At 41.8% G+C, this 26466-nt stretch overlaps 5 protein-coding genes across 5 annotated transcripts; 3 read left to right on the top strand and 2 right to left on the bottom strand.

The window, feature by feature from the left end:
- The first annotated feature begins 10713 nt into the window (after positions 1-10713).
- Positions 10714-11843, top strand: LOC108016838 (uncharacterized). Its single transcript, XM_017083663.4, has one exon. It carries the CDS (start codon positions 10794-10796, stop codon positions 11355-11357), a length of 564 nt encoding a protein of 187 aa, XP_016939152.4. The 5' UTR covers positions 10714-10793; the 3' UTR covers positions 11358-11843.
- On the bottom strand, positions 10766-14726 carry LOC108016621 (uncharacterized). The gene is made up of 2 exons (XM_017083316.4): positions 13491-14726; positions 10766-13023 (listed from the first exon to the last, which is right to left on the bottom strand). The coding sequence occupies exons 1-2, from the start codon at positions 14569-14571 to the stop codon at positions 12932-12934; spliced, it is 1173 nt and encodes a 390-aa protein (XP_016938805.2). The 5' UTR covers positions 14572-14726; the 3' UTR covers positions 10766-12931.
- Positions 14727-15009: 283 nt separating this feature from the next.
- On the top strand, positions 15010-16691 carry Cht11 (Chitinase 11). The gene is made up of 2 exons (XM_017083799.4): positions 15010-16023; positions 16092-16691. The coding sequence occupies exons 1-2, from the start codon at positions 15116-15118 to the stop codon at positions 16480-16482; spliced, it is 1299 nt and encodes a 432-aa protein (XP_016939288.2). The 5' UTR covers positions 15010-15115; the 3' UTR covers positions 16483-16691.
- Tmf (TATA element modulatory factor) lies at positions 16489-20264 on the bottom strand. The gene is made up of 5 exons (XM_017083798.4): positions 19424-20264; positions 17845-19354; positions 17496-17772; positions 17204-17431; positions 16489-17141 (listed from the first exon to the last, which is right to left on the bottom strand). Exons 1-5 carry the CDS (start codon positions 19992-19994, stop codon positions 16923-16925), a joined length of 2805 nt encoding a protein of 934 aa, XP_016939287.2. The 5' UTR covers positions 19995-20264; the 3' UTR covers positions 16489-16922.
- Positions 20265-20791: 527 nt separating this feature from the next.
- Positions 20792-26241, top strand: LOC108016775 (E3 ubiquitin-protein ligase znrf2). The gene is made up of 8 exons (XM_017083540.4): positions 20792-20889; positions 20957-22202; positions 22926-23052; positions 23153-23248; positions 23328-23433; positions 24263-24333; positions 24441-24596; positions 24748-26241. Exons 2-6 carry the CDS (start codon positions 21699-21701, stop codon positions 24318-24320), a joined length of 891 nt encoding a protein of 296 aa, XP_016939029.1. The 5' UTR covers positions 20792-20889; positions 20957-21698; the 3' UTR covers positions 24321-24333; positions 24441-24596; positions 24748-26241.
- Positions 26242-26466: the final 225 nt, after the last annotated feature.

Below are 26466 nucleotides of genomic sequence, written 5' to 3'. Positions count from 1 at the left end.
ACCAAAACTGTTTTGTTTTAGCAAGTTCGATAAAAAGTTTATTTCGCAGGCATGATAGAAAATCCCCTGATTAGTGGATTGGAAAACCCAAAAAAATAAATACATACATCTTGTAATTTAACCCTAGCAGTTTTGTATTTGCAAATAAATTGTTATTTGTCCACCCTAAGCAAAGATCTTAACCGAAAAGGCAGAATTCTTAGTATAACTCGCTGTAACTTTGATGACTAATGTGCTAACTATGAGTGTGATTAACCCCTGGCTATGAATAGTTCCAAGGGATGATGCAAGTTTTGGAAGAACCCGGATCGCTGATCCCTCAAAAGAACCTTATCGGTGGTGGCGATCGCTTTTATCTATTGAGATCTGGGAAATGTTTTTAAACGTTTCTGCTTTTCTTTTTTCGTATTTTTTTTTGAGGGCAGCCCGCAGAGACCTTAATGGGTTAACGGTTAGATATTTGTGAATGTAGTGTGTGTGTGCGTTGGCATTATTTTTGGTATGTCCATCTCGCTCGCACGCGTGCTCTTCTGTTGAAAAACTTGTTGTGGCTGCAAACGAAACGAAATGAAACGAAACAAAACGACGCGATGCGAAGCGGGGCCTCTCCATTCGCGACCGCTCGAGAGTGTTCTCCCCTCTCCTCCTTCTCTTTCTCACTCTTCGTAAACTCTGGAGATTAAAGAGCACACTTTGTGTGTGTGTGAGTAAGCGAGCGCGTTGCGCAAGGCCAGGGCGTTTAGCGGTGCGGGTGCGAGCGGGACAGCAACTAGCCCAGTAATATATTTTGTGTTTTTTTTTTTCGCTCGACCCCCCGAAAGACGCCCGCCTTCCACCCACAGCCACGCCTCTCCGCCTTTATCCAGCAGTCATATTAAATGTACATATTCAACTGTTAAAATATATTTATCCATAGACATGTATGTAAGTATGTGTGTAAGTACGCTTATATGGAAGTCTATGATATAGGATATTTTGCACATCTGTTTGCTCGTATTATTTCAAATGCTATTTATTACAAAGCTTTGGGCAACGAAAAGTTGGAAATTGAAACATTCGTTGATCGTTCTAGAAAATGTTTTTGAGTGCGCACTTTTATTCTGAAAATTAAAATAGTTTATTTTTTATTGTGTCGCTAATTTGAATTTTAGGGTTATTTAAAAAAAAATTATAGAACTCTTGAAATTATTTTAAAATAAAATTTAATTACATATGAATTCTATGACATACATGAATTCTACACGCCGTATTATATTCTTTAAATTCGTTATTCGTAGAATTAAAAAAGGGAGGATTCCCGGAAAATGGGAATTCCCAAACTGAGTGTGCATCAAACATCCGGTCAATACACCGATTTTTCGGTTGATTGATAACTTTATTCGGGAAAAGTTCGGGTCGTCCCCTCTTCCTCTTTCGCTTTCTCTCTTCGCCCTTTGTCTTTGCTTCAGTGTTCTTGGTGTAAATTTAACTCGTTTTTCGCTTTGCTTCATTGCCGTCGCTTTTCGCTTGCTTTTGTGTTCTTATTTGCTTGCGATTTTATTTTCTTTGCGTACTCTTTTGCTTCTGCTCCTCTTCTTCTTCCCTTCCCCATCTGCCCCGCCGCACGTTCATCCCCTTTTCTCATTGCCATCATCTATTTGTTTGTTTTTGCATTGGTGTTGGTTTGATTTTTTGTTTCTTCTTTTCTTTTTTTTTTTGCTTTTCGCCTAACCAACAAAAACAAACACAAACAAGAACAACAACCCGTTATGACTATGACTTTCAGGTGTGCTTCTGCCTTCTGCCCCTCCCCCTCCCCTTCGTTACCGTCTCTTCTGCCTATCGCTTTCTCTGCCCCCTCCGCTGTTCCGCTGCTCCTCGTCTCCCACTTTTTGGCTTGCTCTTCGTTTGGCGGCAGCAGCGACGTCGACGTCGACGTTTTCGTCATCTGCGCCTTGCGTTTTTCGTTCGCTCGATGTTGTTGTTTTTGTTATGGCATGTTTTTGTTTTATTGTTATTGTTATCAATATTATAGCATTTGTGAAGTGAAGCTAAAGCCCTTCCAGTAGTTTGATAGGCATATCCCTTTTAGTATTTTCCTTAAAGATACTATAAAGTTTGATGGTTTTTTTTCTAATCCTTTTTTGATAAACTTAAGGAATTTAGATTAGTTAAAAATAAATATCAAGGGTTTTTAATTTTTCAAGTGCTGTATACCAATGCTATATTTTCCGATAAATTGTCAACGGAATCAATATTAATTAGACAATATTATGAATATTATTCTGGAAGAAAATAAATTCAAGTTGAAATAGTTCCATTAATGGGTAAAAGCTCGTTTTTCTAATGGTGCTTCCATTATTATATTGTCTTTCACCGAGTTCATCATCCCTTCAGCGACCTTGGAATGTAGGGCACTGAATGCTTCTGGCTGGCCGTCACCGTTCCGTTTCCCCTTCCGTCGAGCCAAGTCTAAAAGTCTGGGAGTCTAAGAGGCCCCGAGATCCGAGAGCCGAGTTGTCTGTCGTGGTTCCTTTGTCGTCATCGTTGTCATTGCATTGCTTAGATTTTTGCGCTCAATTTTCAAATCTTCAGCTTCATATTGGGTTATTGTTGTCGTAGTGTCGAATGTTTTTGTTTTGCAATTTTTCATTCACAGGCAATATCAATAAAGAGAAGAAATCGCAAACACTTCCGCATGCTAGCAGAAGTTTGTTTGTGTTTATAAGAGAGAGCTGATAACAGCCAACACAGACGCACGCACCCGAAAAGACAGGTGTCAATTGATAAGAAAAGACATTTTTGGAGTTGTTTCAGTTGCAATTCGATCTGTGGGGGAACTACCAAGGCAAACGCATCAGCAGCTGAAATTTCTGGGAATTTTAGCATTTGTCAGAGATTATTTAAAGAATGCCAGTAATTAAAAAATAAATATTATTACATTGAACAAATTTAATATTTAGGGGTGATTAGAAAATTACGTATGTATCTATATTAGTTATCATTAAAACTTAAAAACTATGAATATACTAACATAAGTACAGTCGAAAGCCCTTTACTAAAAATGTTTCAAAACTTGTTTGTACGAATGTTCATGGTACATACGTATGTAGTTAAATCCGTATGTACGTATAAATACATATGTATGTACATATGTGTATAGGTCTTAAAACTAGTAGTGTGATTAGTTAAGTCCCTGGGGATTTCCTACATTTCTCTAGAGATTTGCGCACCAGCGGAAGTGGAAATCTCTGGAGATTTCGTTGACACCCCATACACACAACGTATGTACATACATGCCGACATATACATACATACATATGTACACGTACATACATGCATATACATACATACATAGTTAAAAATAAACCCCTTTTGACTGTGTGCGTGGGTGGGAGATTAGCGAAATCGGCAGAGGCAAATTCCACAGTTAAGCTGTTGGCAGCGACGTCGACGTCGACGCAGCTTTTTTTCTTCATCACTTTTTACATACCAATTTAGTTTCTTTTTTTTTGTTCACTTTGCGGTTGGTCTTCTTTTTGTGCTTTTCTCTGCCTTCATTCTTCTTTTATTCTCTCAGCTTCTTCTCTTACCCTTGTTTATGTTTTTGCCAATTCAGGTTGGCAAATTAGAAGGAGAAAAGGGAGGCGGCAAAAAAAGGCTGGTCACTTAGAATGGATAAAAGGGAAACGAAAAAAAAAAACTTGGCGTAATAGAAGAAAAAATGGGATAAAGTACAGTTAGTCAGCGATTTGCTAGTTTCTCTCGATCAGGGTTCCCACCACATCCAGCCACGTGACGTGGCAACTCTGTTTTCGCTTCTCGCATTTCACAATTAATATTGTTGATTATTATTGCACTCCGTTTTGCTTAAATTCCACATGTATTAATATACATACATATGCACATCTACAAGTACACGTATGTATATGTGTCTGTATGTTTAGTAGGTGCTTGTGCTTTGTTGACACGCCACAAATGTACACACAAATGCATTCGAAATATAGATATGTATGTATGTAAGTAATAATGCATATTATAATGTGTATGTATGTATGGCGTGATTCACGAATTGTGGAATTTACATGCCCGCATTTCCAGATAATATAAAGCTAACATAAAGTAAGCTGTCATCAGTTGCTCATGATTTCCTTTGCTTTTCGCCATTTCTTACGTACGTATGTACATATGTAAGTACATACAAATGTGTGAATAATGTCTAGACAACCCAATTTAGGAACGCAGAAAATCGAGCAAAATATTTATATCAAAATATCACTATTTTAGATTATGCATTTATTATTATTATTTGCTTAGAAACTTAAACGACAGATTAATAATTCAGTTGGTTAAGCCTAATTATTCATAGTTTACCATACCACAAAGCAAGAATTTTCTATGAATAAGTGTTTTTATCAAATGAATACAACTTGAGATAAAAGAGAGGAATTTTCCTACAAGTTTACAAACCTATAGTTGCAGTTTAAACATTTGATGAGTCATAACTGACGTATTTTTGCGTCTAAGAAATAAGTAAACTCTTAAAAGATCATTTCGACAGTTAAAAAGATAGTACAGAAAATGATTGGGTAGTAATCCCTTTCCAAACATTATTATTGTGATCGTTATAGCGCCCTTTGGGATTGCCCCGATTATCCATCCATCTCGTCCTTCCTCATTATTATTTAGCATCCTTGACATGTGCGGCTACCTGGTAGAATAAAGGATCTATTGAGTGCGCACCCAAAGCTTGTGAAAATCCCTTACTACCTGAGACAGATCCTTAAAACTTTTCAGGTAGCACTTAAGTTACCAGAAATATATTTATATTTCACATGGAAATTATGATAGCTATGTACATATACATTGTACGTGTATCTATGTATGATGAAATGGTGTAAATAATTAATAAATAATTGGTTGTAGTGTATTTCAAACCATTTTTTGAGACTGGGAAACAACTTTCCACAGCTAAGACGAAAGTATTTATTTGATCTGTTGATTTCTTAGTTATTTCAAAATCTTCTGTCCTTTTTATTGTTCCTTTTTTATTACTTTTCCATTTTTCCGCCCACTTTTCCATCGTTTGGTTTAGTTTTTTTGCGTATCATCGAAAAGCTTACATACATATATAAAAATCGAAGCATTAAAAGAAAATTGGTTTTTCATATGTATGTAAGTATGTGGGTATATTTAAGTATGTTTGCATGCAGTCGGCTTTGGCTTTTGCCGTTCCGCTTTGTGCTGCTTCGTTGTGGTTGTATGTGTGGATTATACATACGTACATACATACATATATGTATATAAATGTATGTGCACATATATTTATCTTCTTTTTCCGTTGGCTCATAAATAAATATGAAATATCCAACAGAAACACAAACCTATAAGTATAATCTATATATCTTCATCTATATATACCTATGTATCTATATATATGTATACTTGCATACCTTGGTGTGTGTGTATGTGGATAGAGACATTTATAATTTATTTATTTGCACTGCAACAGCGAAGAAAGGCGAAAAAGCAAAATTGCAAATAAAAGACGAAGGTGATACGGGTGCGAAAGAGACAGAAAGAAGGTGGGCGATGGTGTCGGGGGGTGGTGAAAGGGGAAGATGGAAAAATAGCAGCTAATTTTTCTTTTGTGTTATTATTTTTCCCCCATTTATTTTCCCTCTTTCAAGACTTACGAAAGTAAAGGGTATATTAGTTATATTAGTTGGCACATCAAGAAAACAAATATGATATGATTTCAATTTTATATTAGTTATACGTCACTACAATTTTCAACCAATCCTTTTCTTTAAAAAATAGTAATATCTAAGAGAGTATTTAAAATTCCCGAACACCCAGTAATTTTCAAATTGGTGCATTGCCAAATGAAAAACTTAAGAAACAAGCACAATAAAAAGTAATATCTTGAAGTCGCATCGTGCATACTCTAACAATAACCCCTTTATAAAAAGGTTCCAAAGGATCGTATAAACTATTTGATACTATCTGTAAATCCAGATAAACATAACTTACATAAATAGCATTACTTAATGTTTCTTAAAATATGCAAACCAGCTTTTTAATTCCGCACTGGACTTTTCTTATGAGATAAAGATACTTTTCTTATCAATAAAAATAAATATAAGAATATGTAGCATGCCTTACGGCGCTCGGAAAAGTCTTAGGGATTGAAAATGCCTTGAAAAGTATCTGAAAAAACCTTTTTATCCAAGATCTTTAAGACAAAGCTAATAAATATATATTTAAATATGGTTCAACAAGTTAATTTTATGAATGATTCAAAACATTCCGAAATTTCGTTGGCACCTTCAATTATATCTGGTCTTTTTGAAAAAATGGATCGAATGATCCAATTTCCATTCTCCCCGTTTCGAAAAAGTAAGGGAATGCCGAAAAAGTCAGAGTCCATTGAACTGCAGGGGGCGTTTGGGGTGGTGGGGGATTTTCGGGTGCGCTCAAAAGGGGGTCTGTAATGGGGCAAAGGGTTGGATGTGGGGGGCGTTTCAATGGAGGGATATACACACATACATATATGCCCAGATACATGCAGATTTTTGGCTTCCACTTGTTGTGTGTGTCTTCCGCCCTCTCGTTCTCCACAATCGATTTCATTGAAAAATGTTGGGTGCCTAGGAACAAAGCGAAAACAATATACATATGTATATTTACATATATACATATATACATATATACATATATATATATATATATATATATATATATCTTTTATGTAGATACACAACCAAAATTGGTAAAATTAAAAAAAAAGGAATCAAACAAAATGAAGTCATAAAAACCGGGCAAAAGGAAATAAATAAAAAAGCGAATAACAGAGAATAAATATTAAGCAAACGGACAAAAAAAAAGAACAACGAAAAAAGCCGAGATACAAATCTGTGTATTCGTCAGATACATTTTGTTGTTATTGTTGTATGTGTGTGTATTTAATCTGCAATGATCTCCAGCTCACAGACTTCTTGATGGAAAAAAAGGTCAAAGTATCTCTCTCTCCAACGAAAAAGAAAACATAAAATAAGCACACACACACACACACACAGTCGGACAAAAGAGCAAAAGAGACAGGGCAACAACAACAAAAACAGCAACTGTAAAGTTAAAGTCGCAGCTGGTTATGTTAAAAAAGAGATGGCAATATCGGGCGGCCAGCGAGTGGGAGGGAGAACGGTATAATAGAGGTGGTAAACAGTTACAATCGCAAAACCAGATACATACACAAAAGAGTTTTACTTTATATAAACGCCCGAAAAACATACAGACAATTCATACATATTTATGCATTTTATACACACACTTAAATCAAATATGTATGTTTTTGTAAGTCCATGCAGAACATTTTCTAACCATAATTTGTAAAATATTTATTTTTATAATCTAGAATTACAACTAAAGATTGAGATTGGGTTAATGGTTTTATACACCATGAAGATGGTAATATTTCAGTTATAATAATGGCTAAAATACAATAAGCTACAGAAAATAAAACTAGAAAAACTAGCCCATGGACCTACAGAAATGGGTGTTATTTTTTTTTTTTATAAAATATGATACAATTACATCGCTGTTTCTTCCTGTGTATTGCCATTGTTTAATATGTGTAAGAAATAAAACCATTTTTAGAAAATCAACTTATAAAAATCGATGACCTTTGGAATATTCTTAAAATATTTAAACTGCATACATACATATATTTTAAAATAAAACACATGATTTAGATATTTTTCTCTGTGTATGCGTGTTTATTGGATGTATGTGTGTGTGCGTTTGTACATGGCCAATATACAATTTTGTGCCATCGGCCACCAAAAACTGAGGGCCGCAACAACAAAAGGCAAGAAAAGACAACAACCACAACAAAAGCTACAACTACAACCACAACTACAACAACGATTGCAGCAGCGAAGGTCGTCGCCGTCATTTTATATTGCTGCCACTGCCTCTGCCGCAGTCGGCGTAGCAGTCGGCGTCGCAGTCGACGTCGAGCATCGCAGAATTCCACATAGAAAATTGAGAAAACTGCATTAAATTTTCGTCTACACCGACCGCTCACCTCCCCACCCGCCGTCCCCTGCAGTTTCCACTATGCATCAGCCCGTTTCTTTCTCCCTCCCACTTTTTTGCCCACTTTTCCGTTTTCCCCTCTCCACCCACTCCCTCTCTATGCTCCTTTTTCGCCCGCTTCTTGTTTTGGCTATGATTTTGTTGCTTTTCCATTCACTATGACCAAAGTTTCATACGTACATACAAACATATTCAAGCACACACTTGCGGTCAACTTATTGGTTTTGGGTATTAGAAAGTTTTTCAAAATTTTTTAAATAAGATAATTTACTAGAAAAGTGACAAGTAAAAACGAGGGTTTTCAGTTAAGGATCAGAAATGTTTTTTGAGTAGAATATCATGTTTGTAATGTACTTATCTTCAACACACAAAACTCTATAATTTGAATGGCTCTGCAGGAAGGCTATTGAAAAATAATATTGAAAATTTTAAATGACTTTATCTTGAAATGCTATTTTTTGATCGATGAGCATCACAGAAAATAAATTTTTTTTGGATGGAATTTGAATTTTTTTTTACGTAACCTAATATTTTGTCCGAAACTGTGCATGTGTGTGTATGAATGTATGTATTCTGTATCTGAAGCTATTATAGCTGCACATAGATAATAATTCCATGGTATAAGATATACAATTCACATTTTTTATATATGTATTCATGGATGTATATACATTATACATATGTATGCATGTTTCCCTGATGAACAAGTAGAAAACGATGATGAAGAGGGAGAATATAGAGCTTTACTAGCTGCAAAGCAAAACTAGAAAGAAAGGGAGCTACTTTTCGATCCGATCACTATCAGACCCCAAATAATTTTTCCACCCCCAAATCCAAAAATTCAATCTAGTAAAAGAAGAGGAAGCAAAAACAATCAAAAATGGCTGGCAAATTAAAATTACATTTACCCAACTTCAAGCCAAAACAAAAAATTATAAATCATAGCAAAAGAAAAACTGGGTGGAGAAAAGGGCAAATAAAAATAATAGCTGCCAAAATAATGGGGAGATGAAAATTATGGGGGAAGAAAAATAAAACTGCTGCCAAAAAGAACAACCGAAAATGATTGAAATTTAGAGAGGGATGGCAGAAAAAAGAAGTTTAAAGCCTGATACATAGATAAAAAATTCTTTAAAAAATTATTTAAAATAATGTATGTACATATGTATGCGTTAAGCTTTGTGTCAAGAAATAAAAAAAAAGAACAAAAGCTTACAAATTATTATAAATAAATATTTAAAAAAATTGGATCAAAAAAACCGAACATAAAGATTGGAGAACGAAAAAGCCTAGAGAGAAAGAGAACGAAAAACTACCCCTCGCCTTCTAAAACGTCTTCTTCTGCTTTCCCTTTTCTACTTGTCCATTCTTTTTCTTTTCTATTCTTTCTTTCCCCTTCCCTAGTCCCTCTTCTTTATTCCTTATTCTTCTGCTTCCCCTAGCAAAGTCCACCCCGTGAAACAGAGCAACAACAACCCCCGGGAACCCCGCCCACGCCCACTTTTCCTCCGCCCTTTTTGCCACCACTCCACACACACACACATACACAGATGCGATATATACAGACATAAATATGTATGTAAGTGTATTGGTTCGTTGCGCGGCATCGTTTCTCCTCTTCCTCTTCTCCTCTCTCCTTCTCCTCCTCCACTTCTCCGCCTCTTTATTGCTGTATCTGTATGTTCATGAAGCGGGGCCTCGGCAAGAGACTATTCAAGTTGTGTGTGCCACGCTCACTGAATACATATATAATATATATTTATATACATTCATACATACATACACATTTTTCCATATTTTCTTGTTTTTACTTTATAATTCGTTGTTGGTGGACTTTCTTTGTTCAAACGGTACCCAAGTATGTACATAGATACATTTATATGTATGCACAATGTACATTTTAAATATCTATTTAAGTATATCTACATAAAGACAACGGTATATGGTGTGCAAAAGGGTTAACGGTAACTCTCAGACCTAACCTCTCATTGCTTTCTACGACAGAAAGTTAAAAATAATGAGTTTATAGGTTTAAGCTACTCTTGGCAAACAAATTTATGAAAAACAAATTTTTGTTTCTGATCTGGTTTCGAAAAATAGAACTTTTGATTAAATATTGAAATGACTATAATAAGATACAAGAAAAACATTTTTAAATTCACAAAGGTTAAGGGGATAAGGTTATATTCAATACAAACTACAGACTATCAAATAAGAATACCATTTTTATTGGTGGTGATTTTTAAGAACTCGTTTTTAAATAGTATTTCCAGGACATAATCATAGTAGTTTTATATTCAGCATAAAGAATGTGCTAAAAATGGTATTCCTCATCCATAAGTTTCCAAGGATTAAACCGCAATTTAAGTTTCCCGCCCTTTAGAACGCAGCAGGAACTTTCAAAAGTGGCGCCAAAATGAAAACGATATTAAAGCGTTCTCACCTAACAGCTTTTTTGTTATCGTTTTCCTAAAGATGCTCAAAGTTTGAAATTTTAGCAAAACGTGAAGAATGACGATGAGATAAATATTTATTTTTTTATCTTTGATGGGTACATATAAATTGAATTCAAAAAAATTAAGCAAACAATCGGCGAGAACAGTAACTCTTAGTGCAGTGCAATGCTCCTTTATCGGAAGCAACTTTTGACGCGGCTGCATCTTCTGCCTATCGGCTATTGCCGCTATTTCGCAAGTAACAAGCGTCTTAAAACCATGTGCGAAGCGGCTTCTCCGGCGGATCAGCGGAATGTGGAGGTAAAGGCACGGATTCCGGGCGGATCCGAAGGCTTCAAGGAGCGCCTGATCTTGGCCAAAGCCCTAGGCGGAGGCCAAGATGCGGAGTTGATCGAGCAGCGGGACGTGTTCTTCGAATCTCCGCTGGGTGGACGCCTCAAGTTGCGCTATCTACAGGCGCCATCTCGCTCCCAGTTGGTCTTCTACGATCGTCCGGATGTGGCGGGTCCCAAGCTCTCCAAGTTCAACAAGACGGAGGTGGATGAACCGGAGGTGCTCGAGAAGATCCTCCGCCAGTCAAACGGAGTCCTCGGCGTCCTCGCAAAGCGGCGGCATTTATTTCTTCACGGACAAACGCGCATCCACCTGGACGAGGTGAAGGATCTGGGTCACTTCATGGAGCTGGAGGTGTGCCTGCGACCGGAACAGACCCTCGAGGAGGGTCAAGCCATTGCCGAGAAGCTGTCCAAGGAGCTGAGCATCCAGGAGCAGGACCTCATGACCGGCTCCTACTTCGATGCCCTGCGGAAGGTCAATCCATAATCTATTTCAAAATGGATAGCCTTTATAAAGTAATAAATCCTTAGCCAAAAGAAATACCTTGTAAAATACAACTGCCAACTCATTGTTACACAAATAATGTTTTGAGATAATGGCACACTATAATAGTAATCTATTTAGTCTCAGCGTTACAACCAACCCCACCACTCTCCAGTCTTTTCGAGCAAATTCATAGCCATTCACAATCCTTTAAAACTGCGATCAAACCCCCAGGAAAACACATCTGTACAGACTCCCTCTCCGCATTTAAATCCCATTTTGAACCAACTCGCAGCAACATTATAATCAACTCCCAAACACAAAAAAAATCCTCACTTTCCTGAACAAAAAAAAAATTATCCCATAGAATTAAAAATCTTAACCCCTGTTAGCCATAAGTAAAATTAAACATCTTTGTTACTATTACAACTTTCCAGTTAGCTTTTAGTTTTAAGCTTTAAGTCATTTTAAAAATCTTAACCACTGTTAGCCATAAGTAAAGTTAAATATCTTTGTTGTTATCCCAAATATTACCAAAATCCTCACATTCTTCAACAAAAAAATAATTACCCCTTAGAATTAAAAATGTAACCACTGTTAGCCATAAGTAAAATTAAACATCTTTGTTACCATTACAATTTACCAGTTAGCTTATAGTTTTAAGCTTTAAGTCATTTTAAAAATCTTAACCACTGTTAGCCATAAGTAAAGTTAAATATCTTTGTTGTTATTATCCCAAATATTACCAAAATCCTCACATTCTTCAACAAAAAAATAATTACCCCTTCAAATTAAAAATTTAACCACTGTTAGCCATAAGTAAAATTAAACATCTTTGTTACCATTACAATTTACCGGTTAGCTTATAGTTTTAAGCTTTAAGTCCTTTTATATATGTACATAAATAAAATTGTAAGTTTTTGAAAAAACTATATTTAACTTCTAACACAAAGATGGTAAATTCTATTTCAGGCACATTCTTTAAAAAAAGAAGGCATTTCAGATTTAAAAGTAAACAAACTATAAAATAGTATACTTAAAGTACAATAGCATAAACCACTCCAACCACAAGAAACACGTCTAGCACATATTAGGTATCTTTTATTTCGTGAGTTCTTGCAAAAACACAAAGTCAAACTCAAGTCTGGCAATGGATATTTACAAAATCGCTTTCGTTGACTACGCTAGTTGGTGTAAACAGAACTTAGAGCCGAAAGTTTTAAATGCAAAATGGTTAGAACGACGAACACAAGGATGAAGCGCGGCGGCCAGGAGCTTGTTAACTGTTAAACTAAACTTAGGCTTACGATCTAGGGCTTGAGGATTACACAGGGCGACGAATTGAGCCGATGGCCTGGGCCTTACGGTCTAGGATCTAGGAATTCAAAGACGAAGTCAGCTTCTAGCTTCCTTCGTGCCTTTCTGTTTTTCTTTTGCTTGCTTATCCAATGGAGCGGCAAAATTCGTAAATTAATTTTGGCTTGGTAAAAGTCGTGGTTGTGTATGGCGCTTAAAGCTAGGAGCGAGGGAAGTGGGATCAAGATCAGTATCAGGATCAGGATCTGAAGCGATATCCTCTAGCAGTAGGAGCCGATGAGGCTGATGGACAGCGATTCCGAGATGGGATCCGGCGCAGAGATCGGTTTCCAGTATAACCAATTGTAACTGACTGGAAATAAATAAATTTATTAAAAATTAGTGCACTTGTAAAGTGAAATCCCACACTGAATGGTTATATTTAATGGAACTGCTTTGATTTTGTTTTCCTTATGCAATTATTTACTCTATCTTTCGAAACCGTCTTAGAAAACAAACATAAATGACCCAACTGGGGTAACACTTATCAGAACATATTGATAAATACAAACTGATGTCACTCTGAAACAACTTTTGCAATTATCGATTAAAGTTTAAAAATATCATATTTCATTTATAGGGAGATTGTCAAGATTATTAAATGGATCATAGAGCCAGTAAGCTGAAGATCCATAGACAAAAAACATTGTCCATCTACTTCTTTTTGATGCACGAATATCAGTTAGCTTGTTTCAATTGGATTTCTTTTATTTTGACAAAAAGCTTTTACACCCGAACTACCTCTCCGCCCAAGAACATGACCCGCTGGACGATACTCACGCACAAAAGACTGGGTGAGTCGCAGGGACAGGGTGCGACAGCGGTGCCGGCACTCACTGGTGGGCCGCAGGATGATGAACCGCGTGCCCACCGCCTGGTGAACGTACACATTGGGGCACTCCGTCTCCGGCAAGGTGTAGGCTGGCGCCTGGGCAGTATCGATGGCCACATAACGCTCCAGGGCAACGCCCATGCTGGGCAAACGGGCTGGCCTGGCGAAAATGGGACGCAAGAGTCTCGCGGGCAGCATGCGATTGCAGCGCCACAGATTGTGGGCCTGCTGGGTCCAGCTGCTGTTAAACTGCCCGAAGAGATCCTCCAGATTGTGAACATCCTGGTTGGTGGAGAGCACACGGTACGCATCGCGCTGGAAGATCTGATGATTGCTGGCATAGATGTTGTAGAAGTGGCTCAAATCAATGGCCTCCAGCTGATTGCTGCGAAAGGCTATGGGCGAGCCCTCTGGCTGATGGCACCTCTGGCTCTGATCGTCCTCCGCTGGGAGACCACCACCGCACTCCTCGCCCTCCAGCCAGACGCTCTCCACATCGGCGCACGGCCCACAGCTGAGATCCTCCAGCTGGTAGAACGGATTGCCCATCAAGCACGACTCGTCGTAGAGCTCGGTCAACTGTGGGAATCGTTGGATCAGCGGCATGGTCATCCGGCGCCACATGCGCATCCCGGGGTAGACCATGGATTGGACCACGCGCTCCTGTTGGCCATTGGTGGAGCTGGTCGTCTCGTAACGGTAGGCGGCCACGCAGAGCGACACCAGCGTTAGGTAGAAGAGCCAGCAGAGGATCTGGCGACGCCGGTCCAGCAGATGATGCAGTACCTCCAGTTTAAGATAAGCCATCAGGGGGGCGGTGGGCGTGACGCCCGTCTGCCAGTTGCGCTGCCGGAAATACTGGAACAGAACATAGTTGTCGAAGCTCAGGGAGCGCACGGCATATCGCTGATCCGCCAGGCGGCGCAACTGATGCACTGCACCCGAATATCGCTGCAGGACCTGCTGGCGACTCAGTTGCACAAAGTTCAGGTCATAGTCCTCAAGATCGTAGTCCTGGCGCTCCTCCATGGCGCTCCACTGCGGTTCCGCTGTGTGTTCGCTGTCGTCTGTTCGGATTTCCCGCAGTGAATCAACGTTGATTTCCAGCACAAAGCATTCTATTTTTTTATTTATTTATTTTTCTTTTGTGATATGATATCGATGTCGAAAGGCGTTATGGTTATCGATAACGGGTTATAGTCGATATACCAAGGTCGTTAAAAAATACCAATTACAGTAAACTCTTTATGTGGTCGAAAAAATTTTATTTTTAGTTGATTTTAACGAAAACTAAAACTATACGTTAATATATTAAGTAACGAGATAATGTGATTGAGATAACTAAATTCTGTAAAAATGTTCATGTGTAATATTAAAACAAAAATATTTAGTTTTAGTGACATTCTTTATTTTCTGATAAATACTGAAAGTTAACTTGAAAAAAATACTACATTGATTTTGGAAGTACTCCAGCCCTGGTCGTTATTGTTTTTTGTGATAATATTTTGATAACAGCAGTAATAATAATCAATGAATTAACGCGCAGATGTGAGTCTCCAGAACACCAGAAAAGATGGGGAGCTACGATAAACTGGAGAACGCAGCCCAGGAGCGGAGCCACCGGAAATGGGGCCTGAGAACTTTGATCTGCTGGAGTGTTTTGTTGACTTCTTTGTTGTGCCTTTTTGTGGGGCTCATCAACTCGGGATTTTTGGGACTCCAAATGGGAACTCAGAGAGTGGACTTGGGCCAAGTGGAGCAGCGACTGGTGTGCTACTATGCCAGCGGCGGAACCCAAAATCTCAGCCTTCTGGATGTTCCCGGCGATCTGTGCACCCACATCAATATCGGACCCGCCATCTTAAATAATGCCACCATAGTCCTGCCCGATTCCCTGATCCAGGTGCTGCAGAACGACAGCCGCTCCTTCCGGGCTGCCCATCCGCAGGTGCACCTGCTTCTCTGGATCGGAGGCGCCGACAGCGGCCGACAGTTCGCCCTCATGGTGGCGAACCATGCAATGCGCAAGGTGTTCCTACGCTCCCTCCGGGAAATACTGCGCACCTATCCCAGTTTGGATGGCATCGATCTGGACTGGGAGTTTCCGAGTGCCTACGATCGCGAGCGAATGCATCTCTCGCAGTTGCTCTACGAGATCAGGACGGAGTGGCGGCGCGAGAAGCGACCGAATGACATCCTTTCGCTGGCGGTGGCTGCTCCCGAGGGAATCGCCCTCTATGCCTATGACATCCGGGAGCTGAATCTGTACGCGGACTATGTAAATCTGATGGCCTATGATTTCCACTTCTACCGCGAGGATACACCCTTCACGGGCCTGAATGCTCCACTTTATGCCCGCTCCCAGGAGCGCTCCCTGATGGCCACGTTTAACATAAACTACACGGTGGAGTGGTGGCTGAAGAGCGGTCTGGAGCCGCAGCGGCTTGTGGTGGGTCTGCCCACCTACGGACACTCCTTTACGTTAGTAGCTAGAACCTTTTACAAATTGTTTACACCCTCTAATTTCACTCTTTAACCCCAAAAAACAGGTTGGTGAATCCCCTCAATCACCGCATAGGAGCTCCTGCTTCCGGTTATGGCAAATGCGGCCATCTGGGCTTCACCACACTCTCGGAAACCTGCGAGTGCGCCTCCAAGTACTTCAAACCCACCTTCTCCTACGACGCTGAGACCTGTTCGCCCTATCTAAGCGCCCTACAGGAGTGGATCTCCTACGAAAACCAAACGAGCATCGCCTGCAAGGCCAGCTATGTAAAATCCCTGCATCTGGGAGGCGTTATGGTCTTCTCACTGAACAGTGATGATCTCAGGAATGCATGCAGCTACTTGCCAAACTTGGAATACAACCAGAAACCCGTCTTTCCTCTTACCCAGGCCATTAAGGAGATCCTAAGGAAATCGGAAGCGGAATCACTGTGATTACTATCTGTATTAAATGATATATATTTGATTTATTTGCAAGAGGCTGATGCTGCTGCTGCTGTGTCACAACCGCCTGGCCAACTGCTCGGAACAGAAACAGTTTTGTACATAGTCATAGACGATAACTTTATGTATATATAAGTATAAATTAAATTATCACAATCGATCAATTCATAATATAACTAGAAGGTGTCAACATACGCAAATCATAGATATATATACTCGCATGTACATGGGTATGTGGGGATTGAGATGGAGATGGGTAAGTGGAAGTGGATTCCCCGACCTCGCTTGGCTAACCGATAAGTAGCTATATAGCATAGAAAGCATAATACATTTGCAACTGGGAATGGGCGACGGAGGGGGGAACGTTACGGTGGCCACGTACGCCGCAGACATGGCAACTCGGGCAGGGAGACGATCCTGCGCTCCGGCAATCATGTCGGCTTCGGCGGCCGTTGCAGATTGGGCGGCGGGGCGGCCAGCAGCTCGTCGATCTGCAGCTTGTAGGCCGTCTTCAGCTCGGTCAGGTCCAGCTCCAGTTCCTCGGTGCGCTCCACCTTCTCGCCGTACATCTGCAGCAGGGCGTCATAGCGATGCTGCAGGTCCTCGTATCCCTTCTCCATCATCTCGTACACCTGCAGTTTCTCCTTCATCTAAGATGGATGTGATACAATAATGTATAATTATCCTTTGTAACTCTAGGCGTTTTTCCTACCGTTTCCAGTTCGATGGTCAGGTTGGATATCTCGCCGTCGAGAACGCTTCGCTCTGCCTGCAGGCGCGATAGTTCCCACTGCAGGTGGGTCAGCTCACCATCGCGCTGCTTCAGCAGGGCCTGCAGGTGTTCCAGGGTGCTGGTGTTGGCCGCCAGGAAGCTCAGGTGCACGCCCTGGATGATGCCCGATGGCTGGCGTCCCGAGTTGGAAGCGCAATCGAGGTCATCCTGGATTGAGAATAAAATTTAAAAGTTTAAGAGGTTTATTAATAAAAGAGAGAAGACCAATTACCGCCTGCCAGTCGATGATGCCGCCCAGGGCCTCCTCGTTGGAGCCACTGTCATCCGCCAGGCTGAGCGGCGGCGAGGAGCGTAGTGGCGCCTGGGACTTGGGCAGCTGCATCTGCAACTGGGGCTGCAACTCGCTGCTGGCCTTCACCGCCTCCACGGTCAACCGGCTGGGCTGCTTGCTTTGCTCCGCCTCGGCCTTCTGCCTCTGGCACTGCTGCTCCAAGTTCGCAATTTGCTCCTGCTGCTGCCTAAGCTCCTCCTGCAGCTGACTGATTTGCCTGCCGGAACAAGATGGGAGATGATATTACAATTAGAAAATCGAATAGATATATACATATATATGGACCCACTTTTTGTGGTCGCTCTCCCTGCTGTCCGCCTCAAGGTCGTGTTGACGCAGTGCCATCTTTGCGGCCTCCGCCTCCATCAGGGCACTCGACAGCTTCTCCTCCAGCAGGCCGCAACGGGTGCGCAGCAGCTCTTGCTTCTCGCCCTGCACGGACTCCAGTTGCTGCAGTGAGCGCAGCTGCACCTGCGAGTCGTCCAGTTTCTGGAGCAGCTGCTGCTCCTCACGGTTCCAGCCGGCGGATCGCTGGTCCAGGGTTCGCTGCAGCGACTCGATCTGGCGGATCAGCGGCGTGGTGGTGGCGCCCAGCTCCTGCGTGGAGCTCTCCGCCCGCAGCTCGGCGGCTTCAAGGCGATGCAATAGCTGGCGGTTCTCCTCGCGCATTTGCTGCTCCCTTCTGGCCAGACTGTGCTCGGCCAGGCGGAGTTTCTCGCGCAGATCGGACACCTGCTGCACATACTCCTGCTGCTCGGCCCGCAGGCTATCCTGCTCCAGTCGCGTGCGCTTCTGGAGATCTCCTTTCAGACCATCGAAGCTGGCTTGCAGGGCAGCCAGCCTGGATTGCAGATCTTCGATGCGACTGCGCCCCTCGGCATTCTCCTCATCGACACGCTTCTTCTCCGCCGTCATCCGGCAAACCGCCTCGATCTGGGTGCGCTCCATCTCCTCCTTGGCAGCCAGGGATTTCTTCAGGCGCTCCGATTCGCTGGACAGCAGCGAGATCTGCTCGCCGTTCTTCTTTAGCAGCGTGTCTGAGGTCTTCTCCTTGGCACGCAGCTTCTTGATGATCGTCGACTGCTGCAGGATCTCCTTGGACAGCTTCTCGCCCTCGGATTGGAGGCCGGCAATCATCTCGTTGCACTCGGCCAGCTCATCCTTTGGTATCTTGTTTTGCAGCTCATCGCGCAGGCTCTTCATTTGGATGCGCAGGGCATCGCGTTCACGAATGCTGGCCTGGAACTTCTTCTCTAGCGCCGAAAGACGCTGCACCGCATCCGCCGCATCCGGACTGTTGGCGCTATTGGCCGCCGCCTCGACCCGGGCTCGCAACTCCTGGTTCCGCTCCAGGAGCTCGGCATTTTGGCGCTCCGACTGTAAAAGTCTCTGTTCCCGCGCCTCAATCACCTGGTTCAGCTCGCTGATACGCTGCACCAGCTTGTCCAGCTCCGACTGCGAGTCCTCTGAGAGCAGCGAGATCTCCGAGGGCTCGCGGTGATGGCCTTTGGCCTTCAGGCCCACCTTGCCGCCGGCCAGCTCCTTGAATTTCTGTGGACTGGTGCGCGTGGTGGTACTGTTGGTGCTGGAGTCGCCATTCGGATTCGAGATGATCTCGATGTCCGACGAGGTGGACGAATAGCTCTGGTCCACCACCTCCGCCTTGGCGGGAGCGGGCGACTTGCCCTTGTGGCTCATCTGCAGCTGGATGTCCTCGAAGCTCTGCGTGGAATCGGAGTCGGCATTGCCGGCTGTCTGGATGTCGCTGAGGACCAAAGCCTTCATGGTTTTGGTGGAGTCTGCAAGAAGGGGAAAAGAAGTGCGTTAAGAAGTGCTTTTGTAGAAGGAAAGGCTGGTATTGCACCCACCATTCAGGTGATCCTCCATGTGCCGCTCTAACTGCGTGCCCTCGTCGTCGTCATCCTCGCCATCGCCCTCGGCATTGTCGGATGTGTCGTTGCTGGCGATAATCACGATGCTGTCGGGCAGCGAGGGCTCCGTGTCGGGGGACATCTCCATTTCGCTGGCCGTGGTGGCCGTGATGAGTTCCAGCGAGGATTCGGACATGCGCTTGGCCACCGACGGCTCCTCGCCGCTGGGCGAGATGGGCGAAGTCGGGGAAGAAAGCAGATCCACCGAATCCGAGGTGGCCGACTGGCGTTTGCCGTAGGCGCTGCTACCTGGCACAGAAGTGGGCGTGGGCGGAATGGTGACCATCTCGTTGGCATGCGGATTGTCAAAGAAAGTGGGCGTGTCTGAAGCGGGCGTGGCAGCGGTGCCTCCTCCCGCTGCATCCGCGGATATAGTGCTTCCAGTTGTGGCGCCACCTTCGTCCGCAACGCCAGCCACCGGCGAGTCCTTCTCCGCCGCCTTGCTGTCGTCATCCTGGATATCCAGCGCCTCAATCAGCACCGTTTTGGCCTTTTCGAACCAGCTCATTGTGGTTGTGGTTGTGGCAGTGGTGTCCCAAGCCCAGTCACCACTGTACCAATATTGTTGACGTCGCCGCAGTCGGTTCGGTTGGCGCAGTGAGTCCTAGTCCCGATACCACGCCTGCTGCTCCTGCTGCAATCTCCTGCTCCGCGGGGGGCACATGCAAATCCCAGTTTGTTCGTGGATTTGTGGTGACTCCTTGTTTTTGATCCAATTGGAATTGTGTTTCTGTTTTCAACAGTCCAATAATCCTAATCCTATCGATAAGTCTTCTGTGTGACCGTTTGCAGTTTGCCACGGTATGGTCTCGGTGCAGTGAACGTAGGTGTTGAATTTCAATAAAATTATATTTTATTTATTAGGGTTATTGTTTTAACAAACGAAAACACTTTCAAGTTTATCCATACAAAGCTTTTAACAGAAATTAAAATGGAAATTTTAATATAATTTAAAGAAATCTTTTTACTATTTACCTCCTTTGAAATATTAACGACTTGAATAGAAAAGTAAAATAAACATAATAATCAGATATCATATATTTTAATTTTTTGTATTCCTAAGAGCTGAACTAAAGTGAGATAGAAAGATATCTTGGTAGAGAAAAACAGTGTTCCAACCCTGTTTAATTGAGTATTATATTTTATGTATACTTTTTCTTAAAAATTAACTTTCAAACAATATTTAAAGCAAGTGAAAAGGTACTACATTTTAATACAGAAGGACAGTATTTTAAGCATACATTAAATAAAAATACCAAAATATACTATCCAGCGAGGTTCGCGTGCTCGCTAAATGCCGATGCAGTGCCAGCACCATTCTTATTAGAATACTAGCCGACGACAATCGATTGGCCTATCCAATTGGACTAACGCCTCTGTTGATATCGAGAAACTCTTTTAATGTAATGTATAAAAAAATAAAAAAAATATGAAAAACGGTCATTTAAATTGAGAGTGTAATCAAGGCAGATTGGGCAGCAGCGTCGTGTCGCGTCACACCTATTTTTTTAGTCGGCGAGAGCAGCAGTAGCGTACCGCATAGCATTGGATTGAATTTGCAGTTGGATTGGAGCAGTGGCAGTGGCAGTGGCAGTGGCAGTTGCAGTTGCAGGAGCAGGAGCAGCCAGCTAGTAGCCATCGGTCAGTGGCGGAATCCGCATCCAGAATCCCAGAGAATCCAGTGTCCCAGAGAACCCAGAATCCCGGAATCCCTTAAATCAGCGGGCGCTGCAATATAACGGGGCAGCAACAATAACAATCGCGATTCAACTACGCACCGATTAACGACCGACCAAAACCCGCCCGCCCCCCGTCCTTGCCACCCCCCAGGCCCCGCCCCCTGCCCCCCGGACACCCGCACTTTTGGCACAAACACAGAGGCACAACAGCACACACACACATACACACACACACAGACGAACACTTACACTCGGTCAAACACACACCAACATACACACTTATCATCCGAGCGACAAAAAACCGACCGCATTTATCATCCGTACATCGCAAATCGCACATCGCACATCGCATTGTTTGCTATTGTTGTCTGCTCCGTTTTTGCACGCGAAGGAGCAGACAAAGAGGACGCGCCGAGGAGAAGGAGTAGGAGGCGAACGAAGCGGATGAGGAGCTAGAGGCCGAAGGAGGAAGGAGGAGGTCGACAAAGGATCGGAGCCGAAGCTAGCGAGCATCATCACCATCACTATCATCTATGGGTCAAAAGGCGAGCACTCCGGCGACCAGTGGCCAACAGAGCCCACGCTCCAGGACATTCTCGAGCAGCTCGACAGGTGCCGCCGATTCGGCCCTGCACCAGCAGCCCTCGTCGAATCCCGGCCAGAATCGCGGCGGCGGCAATGATTCCGCCGGCCAGGGATTCAATCTGCTGCGCACGCTGCCCGGCCTGCAGGTGTACCACAACCAGAACTCCACGTCCATCGATCGCCAGCGGGCGCGGAGTCTGAGCTCTGTGCCGGATATCCAGCAGCAGCAGTCGCAGCAGCAGCAGCAACAGGGCTCGATCACCTCGTCCGGGAGCAGTCCGCACTCGCATCCGCATGCGGCGCACGGACATCCCGCCGTCGGGGTCTCCGTTTCCGTCTCGGGGAACGCCAATGCGAACAGCAACAGCGGCTTCCCGGCAGCTGGGAACAACAATGGATCCGCCACTCAGTCCTACATGCAGCAGAGGCGCACCCTAGGCGATTCCATAAGGGTGAGTGATGATGCCGGCATCCTGGAGGGGATTGTTCACTAAAGCAGCAGAACTCAATACCACATGTAATAGTGTAGCTATTTAACTCAGCAATTGGATAATCCAAAGGTCAGGAGGGTTGTTTATCAGGGGATGGCTTCGTTTAGCTTAGTTTAGTCTATAGGAACTCATTATCAGTGATATAATATAATAATATTTGAAAGTATTAATTCATAGTATGAATCCCAAATTAAATAATATCAACCGTATTTAAAGTTCTTTAATGTTATATTTTTTTTATCACATAACATTTTACTAATCCAAAGGTCACTCAACCAAATCCAAGACTTCAGCAAACCCATTCCCCTAGTATACATATTAGATCGTTCCTCTAACTTATATATCGATTATATACATATATATGTTAAAAAAAAACAATATTCAATATTAGGCATTTTCTTATGGATCAATTTAAATCGAAAAACATATTGGGTATTAATTTAAGATATTCCAAAGATTTTTTTAAAGTTACAAAAGAAGAATATCAAATGATCAGATGGTATATCATATAAATGATCTATTCCAAACTAAGATGTCAAATACCATAGGTTAGCTAATTACTATTGCAGGTTTTGAATAGAACACCATCACTACCCTTAGTTATACGAGTATATACGTATATACTTAAAAAGAGATCCTAATAATACTACGATAATGACACTTCCCTCTAATTCCCAATTACAGGACATGTCAATGACCGGTGGCAATATCGCCGAGAGCATCGCCCTGGCCGCTTCCGCCACATCCGCCAATGGGATAGGCCGTGTCTACACGGCCACCTCGCTTCCATCGCACATTTGGTCCTTCAATGGTGAGCACACGTACCATCTGGGGCGTAGCCATCAAGCGATGGTCTCCGATTTGTAAACTGTAATTTGAAAACCCCGTCGAATTTCCCCGAATACTTACAGGTATCAAGTGCCCCGTGTGCAATAAGTTTGTGTTGCCGGACGACATTGAATGCCATTTAGTCATGTGCCTAACGAAACCACGACTCTCATATAACGGTATATTGTTTACATAATCCTAGTCCCCCGATTTCTAAGAATACCTATATTTATTTACCTCCAATGCGTCGCATTCCAGAGGACGTTTTGTCGGACGCCAAGGGCGAGTGCGTCATCTGCCTTGAAGACCTGAGTCCGGGGGATACCATCGCTCGGCTGCCATGTCTCTGCATATATCACAAAGGGTGAGTTGAGAATAAGGTTTGCAAGATCATTATACTAGCAAAAAACCCAAACTGAGGGTTAAAGTTTAGGAAATATTTATAAGATGGAAGTTACACGATACGATACATATCATTATACATACATTACAAAGGGTGAGTTAAAACTAAGGGCAATAGAAGGTTTGCTAGATTATTATATCATATTATAACATATTATATACCCATAAGAATGAGAAAAAAGTAAGAGAAGGGGAAGGTTTGCAAGATCAGGGTTGAAGTTAAGGAAATAATAATAAAACTTAAGCTATACGATGTCATATCATAGTATGCATTATAAAGACAAGACTGATTTAAAACCAAGGATAAGGAAAGATTTGTAAGATCATTTTAATATTGGAAAACTGAACTAATATTAAAAACTAAGAATTAATAATTCAATTTAATTTAATTTAAAATATATATACAGATATTTATTTTATTGAAAAAGTCGATTGATTTTATTTTTCAACTTATCTACGAAGTTATTTTGTGGCAAACGCTTGTAAATCTTCATAGTATGGATTTGGGTATCTTATTTTTAAAGTAATCACGAAAGTGACCATAAAGGGGGAAAAATACCTACCACAAACTCTGTAAACCGCAAAGGGAAACAAAATCCCTAGACAACAAAGAGTCAATAACGAAAAATTGAGGAGTGCCTTAGTTCGAATTTTACACTTAACTCACCCCCCTTGGGGTTATAGATTTAAAAATAAGTGTGCTCACATAATGGGGGGTCGCACTCCCATCTTTTTTTCCACTGACTGCCAGAAGGCTAATTACAATTCGTTTGTTTTATGCTCCACTGTAGATGCATCGACCGTTGGTTTGAGGTGAATCGCTCCTGTCCCGAGCATCCTGGAGATTAGTAATCCTCACCAGGTAAGTCCCCTAATTGGGATGTTGAATGTTTGGACAGGAACATGTAACCTGGAATCAGTTACGTTCGCTTGCAATCAAACTGAGATTTCTGTTTGCTATCTTTGCAGAGCTCGCCGAGTTGTTTGTGTGGTGCGTTATGCAAGCGAGGAGGGGTAATGGAGCAGGAATGGAACTGGAACTGGCCAGCTGGACGCGGTGCGAAAGAGGGTATAATTTCTGGGTTGGGATGGAGGTCCCAGGCCCAGTGACCAAAAACTGAGCACGTAAGTTGTCCAGCATGTCAGCGAGTCAAGTGCAAAAGTGTCATAACTCCAAGGTCATTATAGTGTTATATATCATGATCCTTACCTTTGCCCTTCTTGAGTTCGATAGTTCTAAAGCGAGTACTTATCCAAAATACAACTTACTTTCCAGCTGTTCACCATCGCGATGAGCTGGAGCTTTGAACTAAAAAAGCGTAGAGCGTAGAGTATATAGGATTGAGATAGAGGATGGGAGAGGCTATGCCACAAAATGCTGATCTATGAAGTGGGATCGAGCCATCGATCATTAGACCTACCGACCGACCGACCGATCGACTGCTGATGGAACCCAAACACACACAAATCAATTGAAACAAATTAATTTACAATGCTAAACTGGCAACATGATAATATTAACAACAATAATAATAATAATAATAATAAAAGAATGATCTAAGTAACGAAATCAACCAACCCACAAAAACTACAACAAGAAGCAACAACCAGAAGATTTTGATGACGGGAGGAGTGTAAAGCGAAGCAACCAACCAACCAACAAAAGAATGTCAACCAATGTGATGTTAAATTTTATATTTTGTACTATGGATAATGATGTAATTGTAATTGTAATGTATATGTATGTATTTATTATTTTAAACAGGACTAAAATAGGATAAACACAAGCGTAAGGAGAACACACACACACACACACAAGAAAATAACAATAACAAATACTATTAATAATTATGCTAAATTAGAAACAAACGAAAAGCAAAGCAACCAAAAAGAAAACTTAAAAACTTAAAAAATCATCAAATAAGAATGAAAAGTAACGAAGATAGAAAACGATTTTCCCCCATTTTCGGTGTAATTTAAGATTTGTTTAACAATTCGCAATCAACTCTCTTTGTGTTTATCCATTAGTTACGGCTAGTTAGTTTTTTATATACATGTTTGTTATCAACATTTTGTTTGTGTTTTTGTTTAAACAAAAAAAAATTAAATTTTAAAATTGACAGAAATCGAATGAGAAATATTTGAAATATTCGCAACTATTTGTAATTTGTCAATGTGAAGTTCTGGTCAAACGAAAGCTGAGGACAAATCCGATTGTATTTTTTTTTTATTTGTCGAAAGCTTCGAACCGGCCATATATCCGATATCCGTTGACATTGTAAGCCGGTTGTAAACGATGAAGCGGCCGAGTATCAGAATCATTTATATGAAATGATATAAATACTGCATCGTTTACAATGGGCATGGGTCACGTGGAAGCTGTGCGTTTATTATCATTACTGATTACTGTTTACCGACTATTGTATGTAAATTTTACTACCCATTATGTTTACTATCCTTGCTCATCAATACATATATATCCGGATCGCAGCGAGGATTGCGTCGATGATCCGCCAAAGTTTCCTTAGCAACCGGAGCAACAGCAGCGACGGCGGCAGCACGTAAGAACTATTTTGTAAATGTTATACTTTAATGTACTGTACAGATATACACCCCCCCATACACCATGCATATATAGAACGTTGTATATGTATATTATATATATATATATGAATTGTAACTGTATAACTATAGCGTTGCATTGAGCGATTGAGGATACAACTGATTTCACTCCAAAATAAAAGCGATAAGCGTAACATTTGAATGCAAATTTCCTATATTGGTTATACGTATTCGAGAAATGGTTTTTTGTATCCCGATGGCAAAATTGGTAACTTATCGAAGTAAAGAAGTAAAAAAACAAAAATATTTGAACTTTTATAACCAACCAAAGCGAATAGAGCAAGTAAAACGATTTAGGATAACGATTGTCAAGTAAAACGGAAGCAAAACGTGAAGAACTTTAGAAAATAAATGAGTGATTATATAAACCACA

This window comes from Drosophila suzukii, chromosome X (genome assembly GCF_043229965.1).
Source record: "Drosophila suzukii chromosome X, CBGP_Dsuzu_IsoJpt1.0, whole genome shotgun sequence".
In the NCBI taxonomy this organism is placed as follows: Eukaryota; Metazoa; Arthropoda; class Insecta; order Diptera; family Drosophilidae; genus Drosophila; species Drosophila suzukii.
This window is presented reverse-complemented; position numbering and strand designations above follow the sequence as displayed.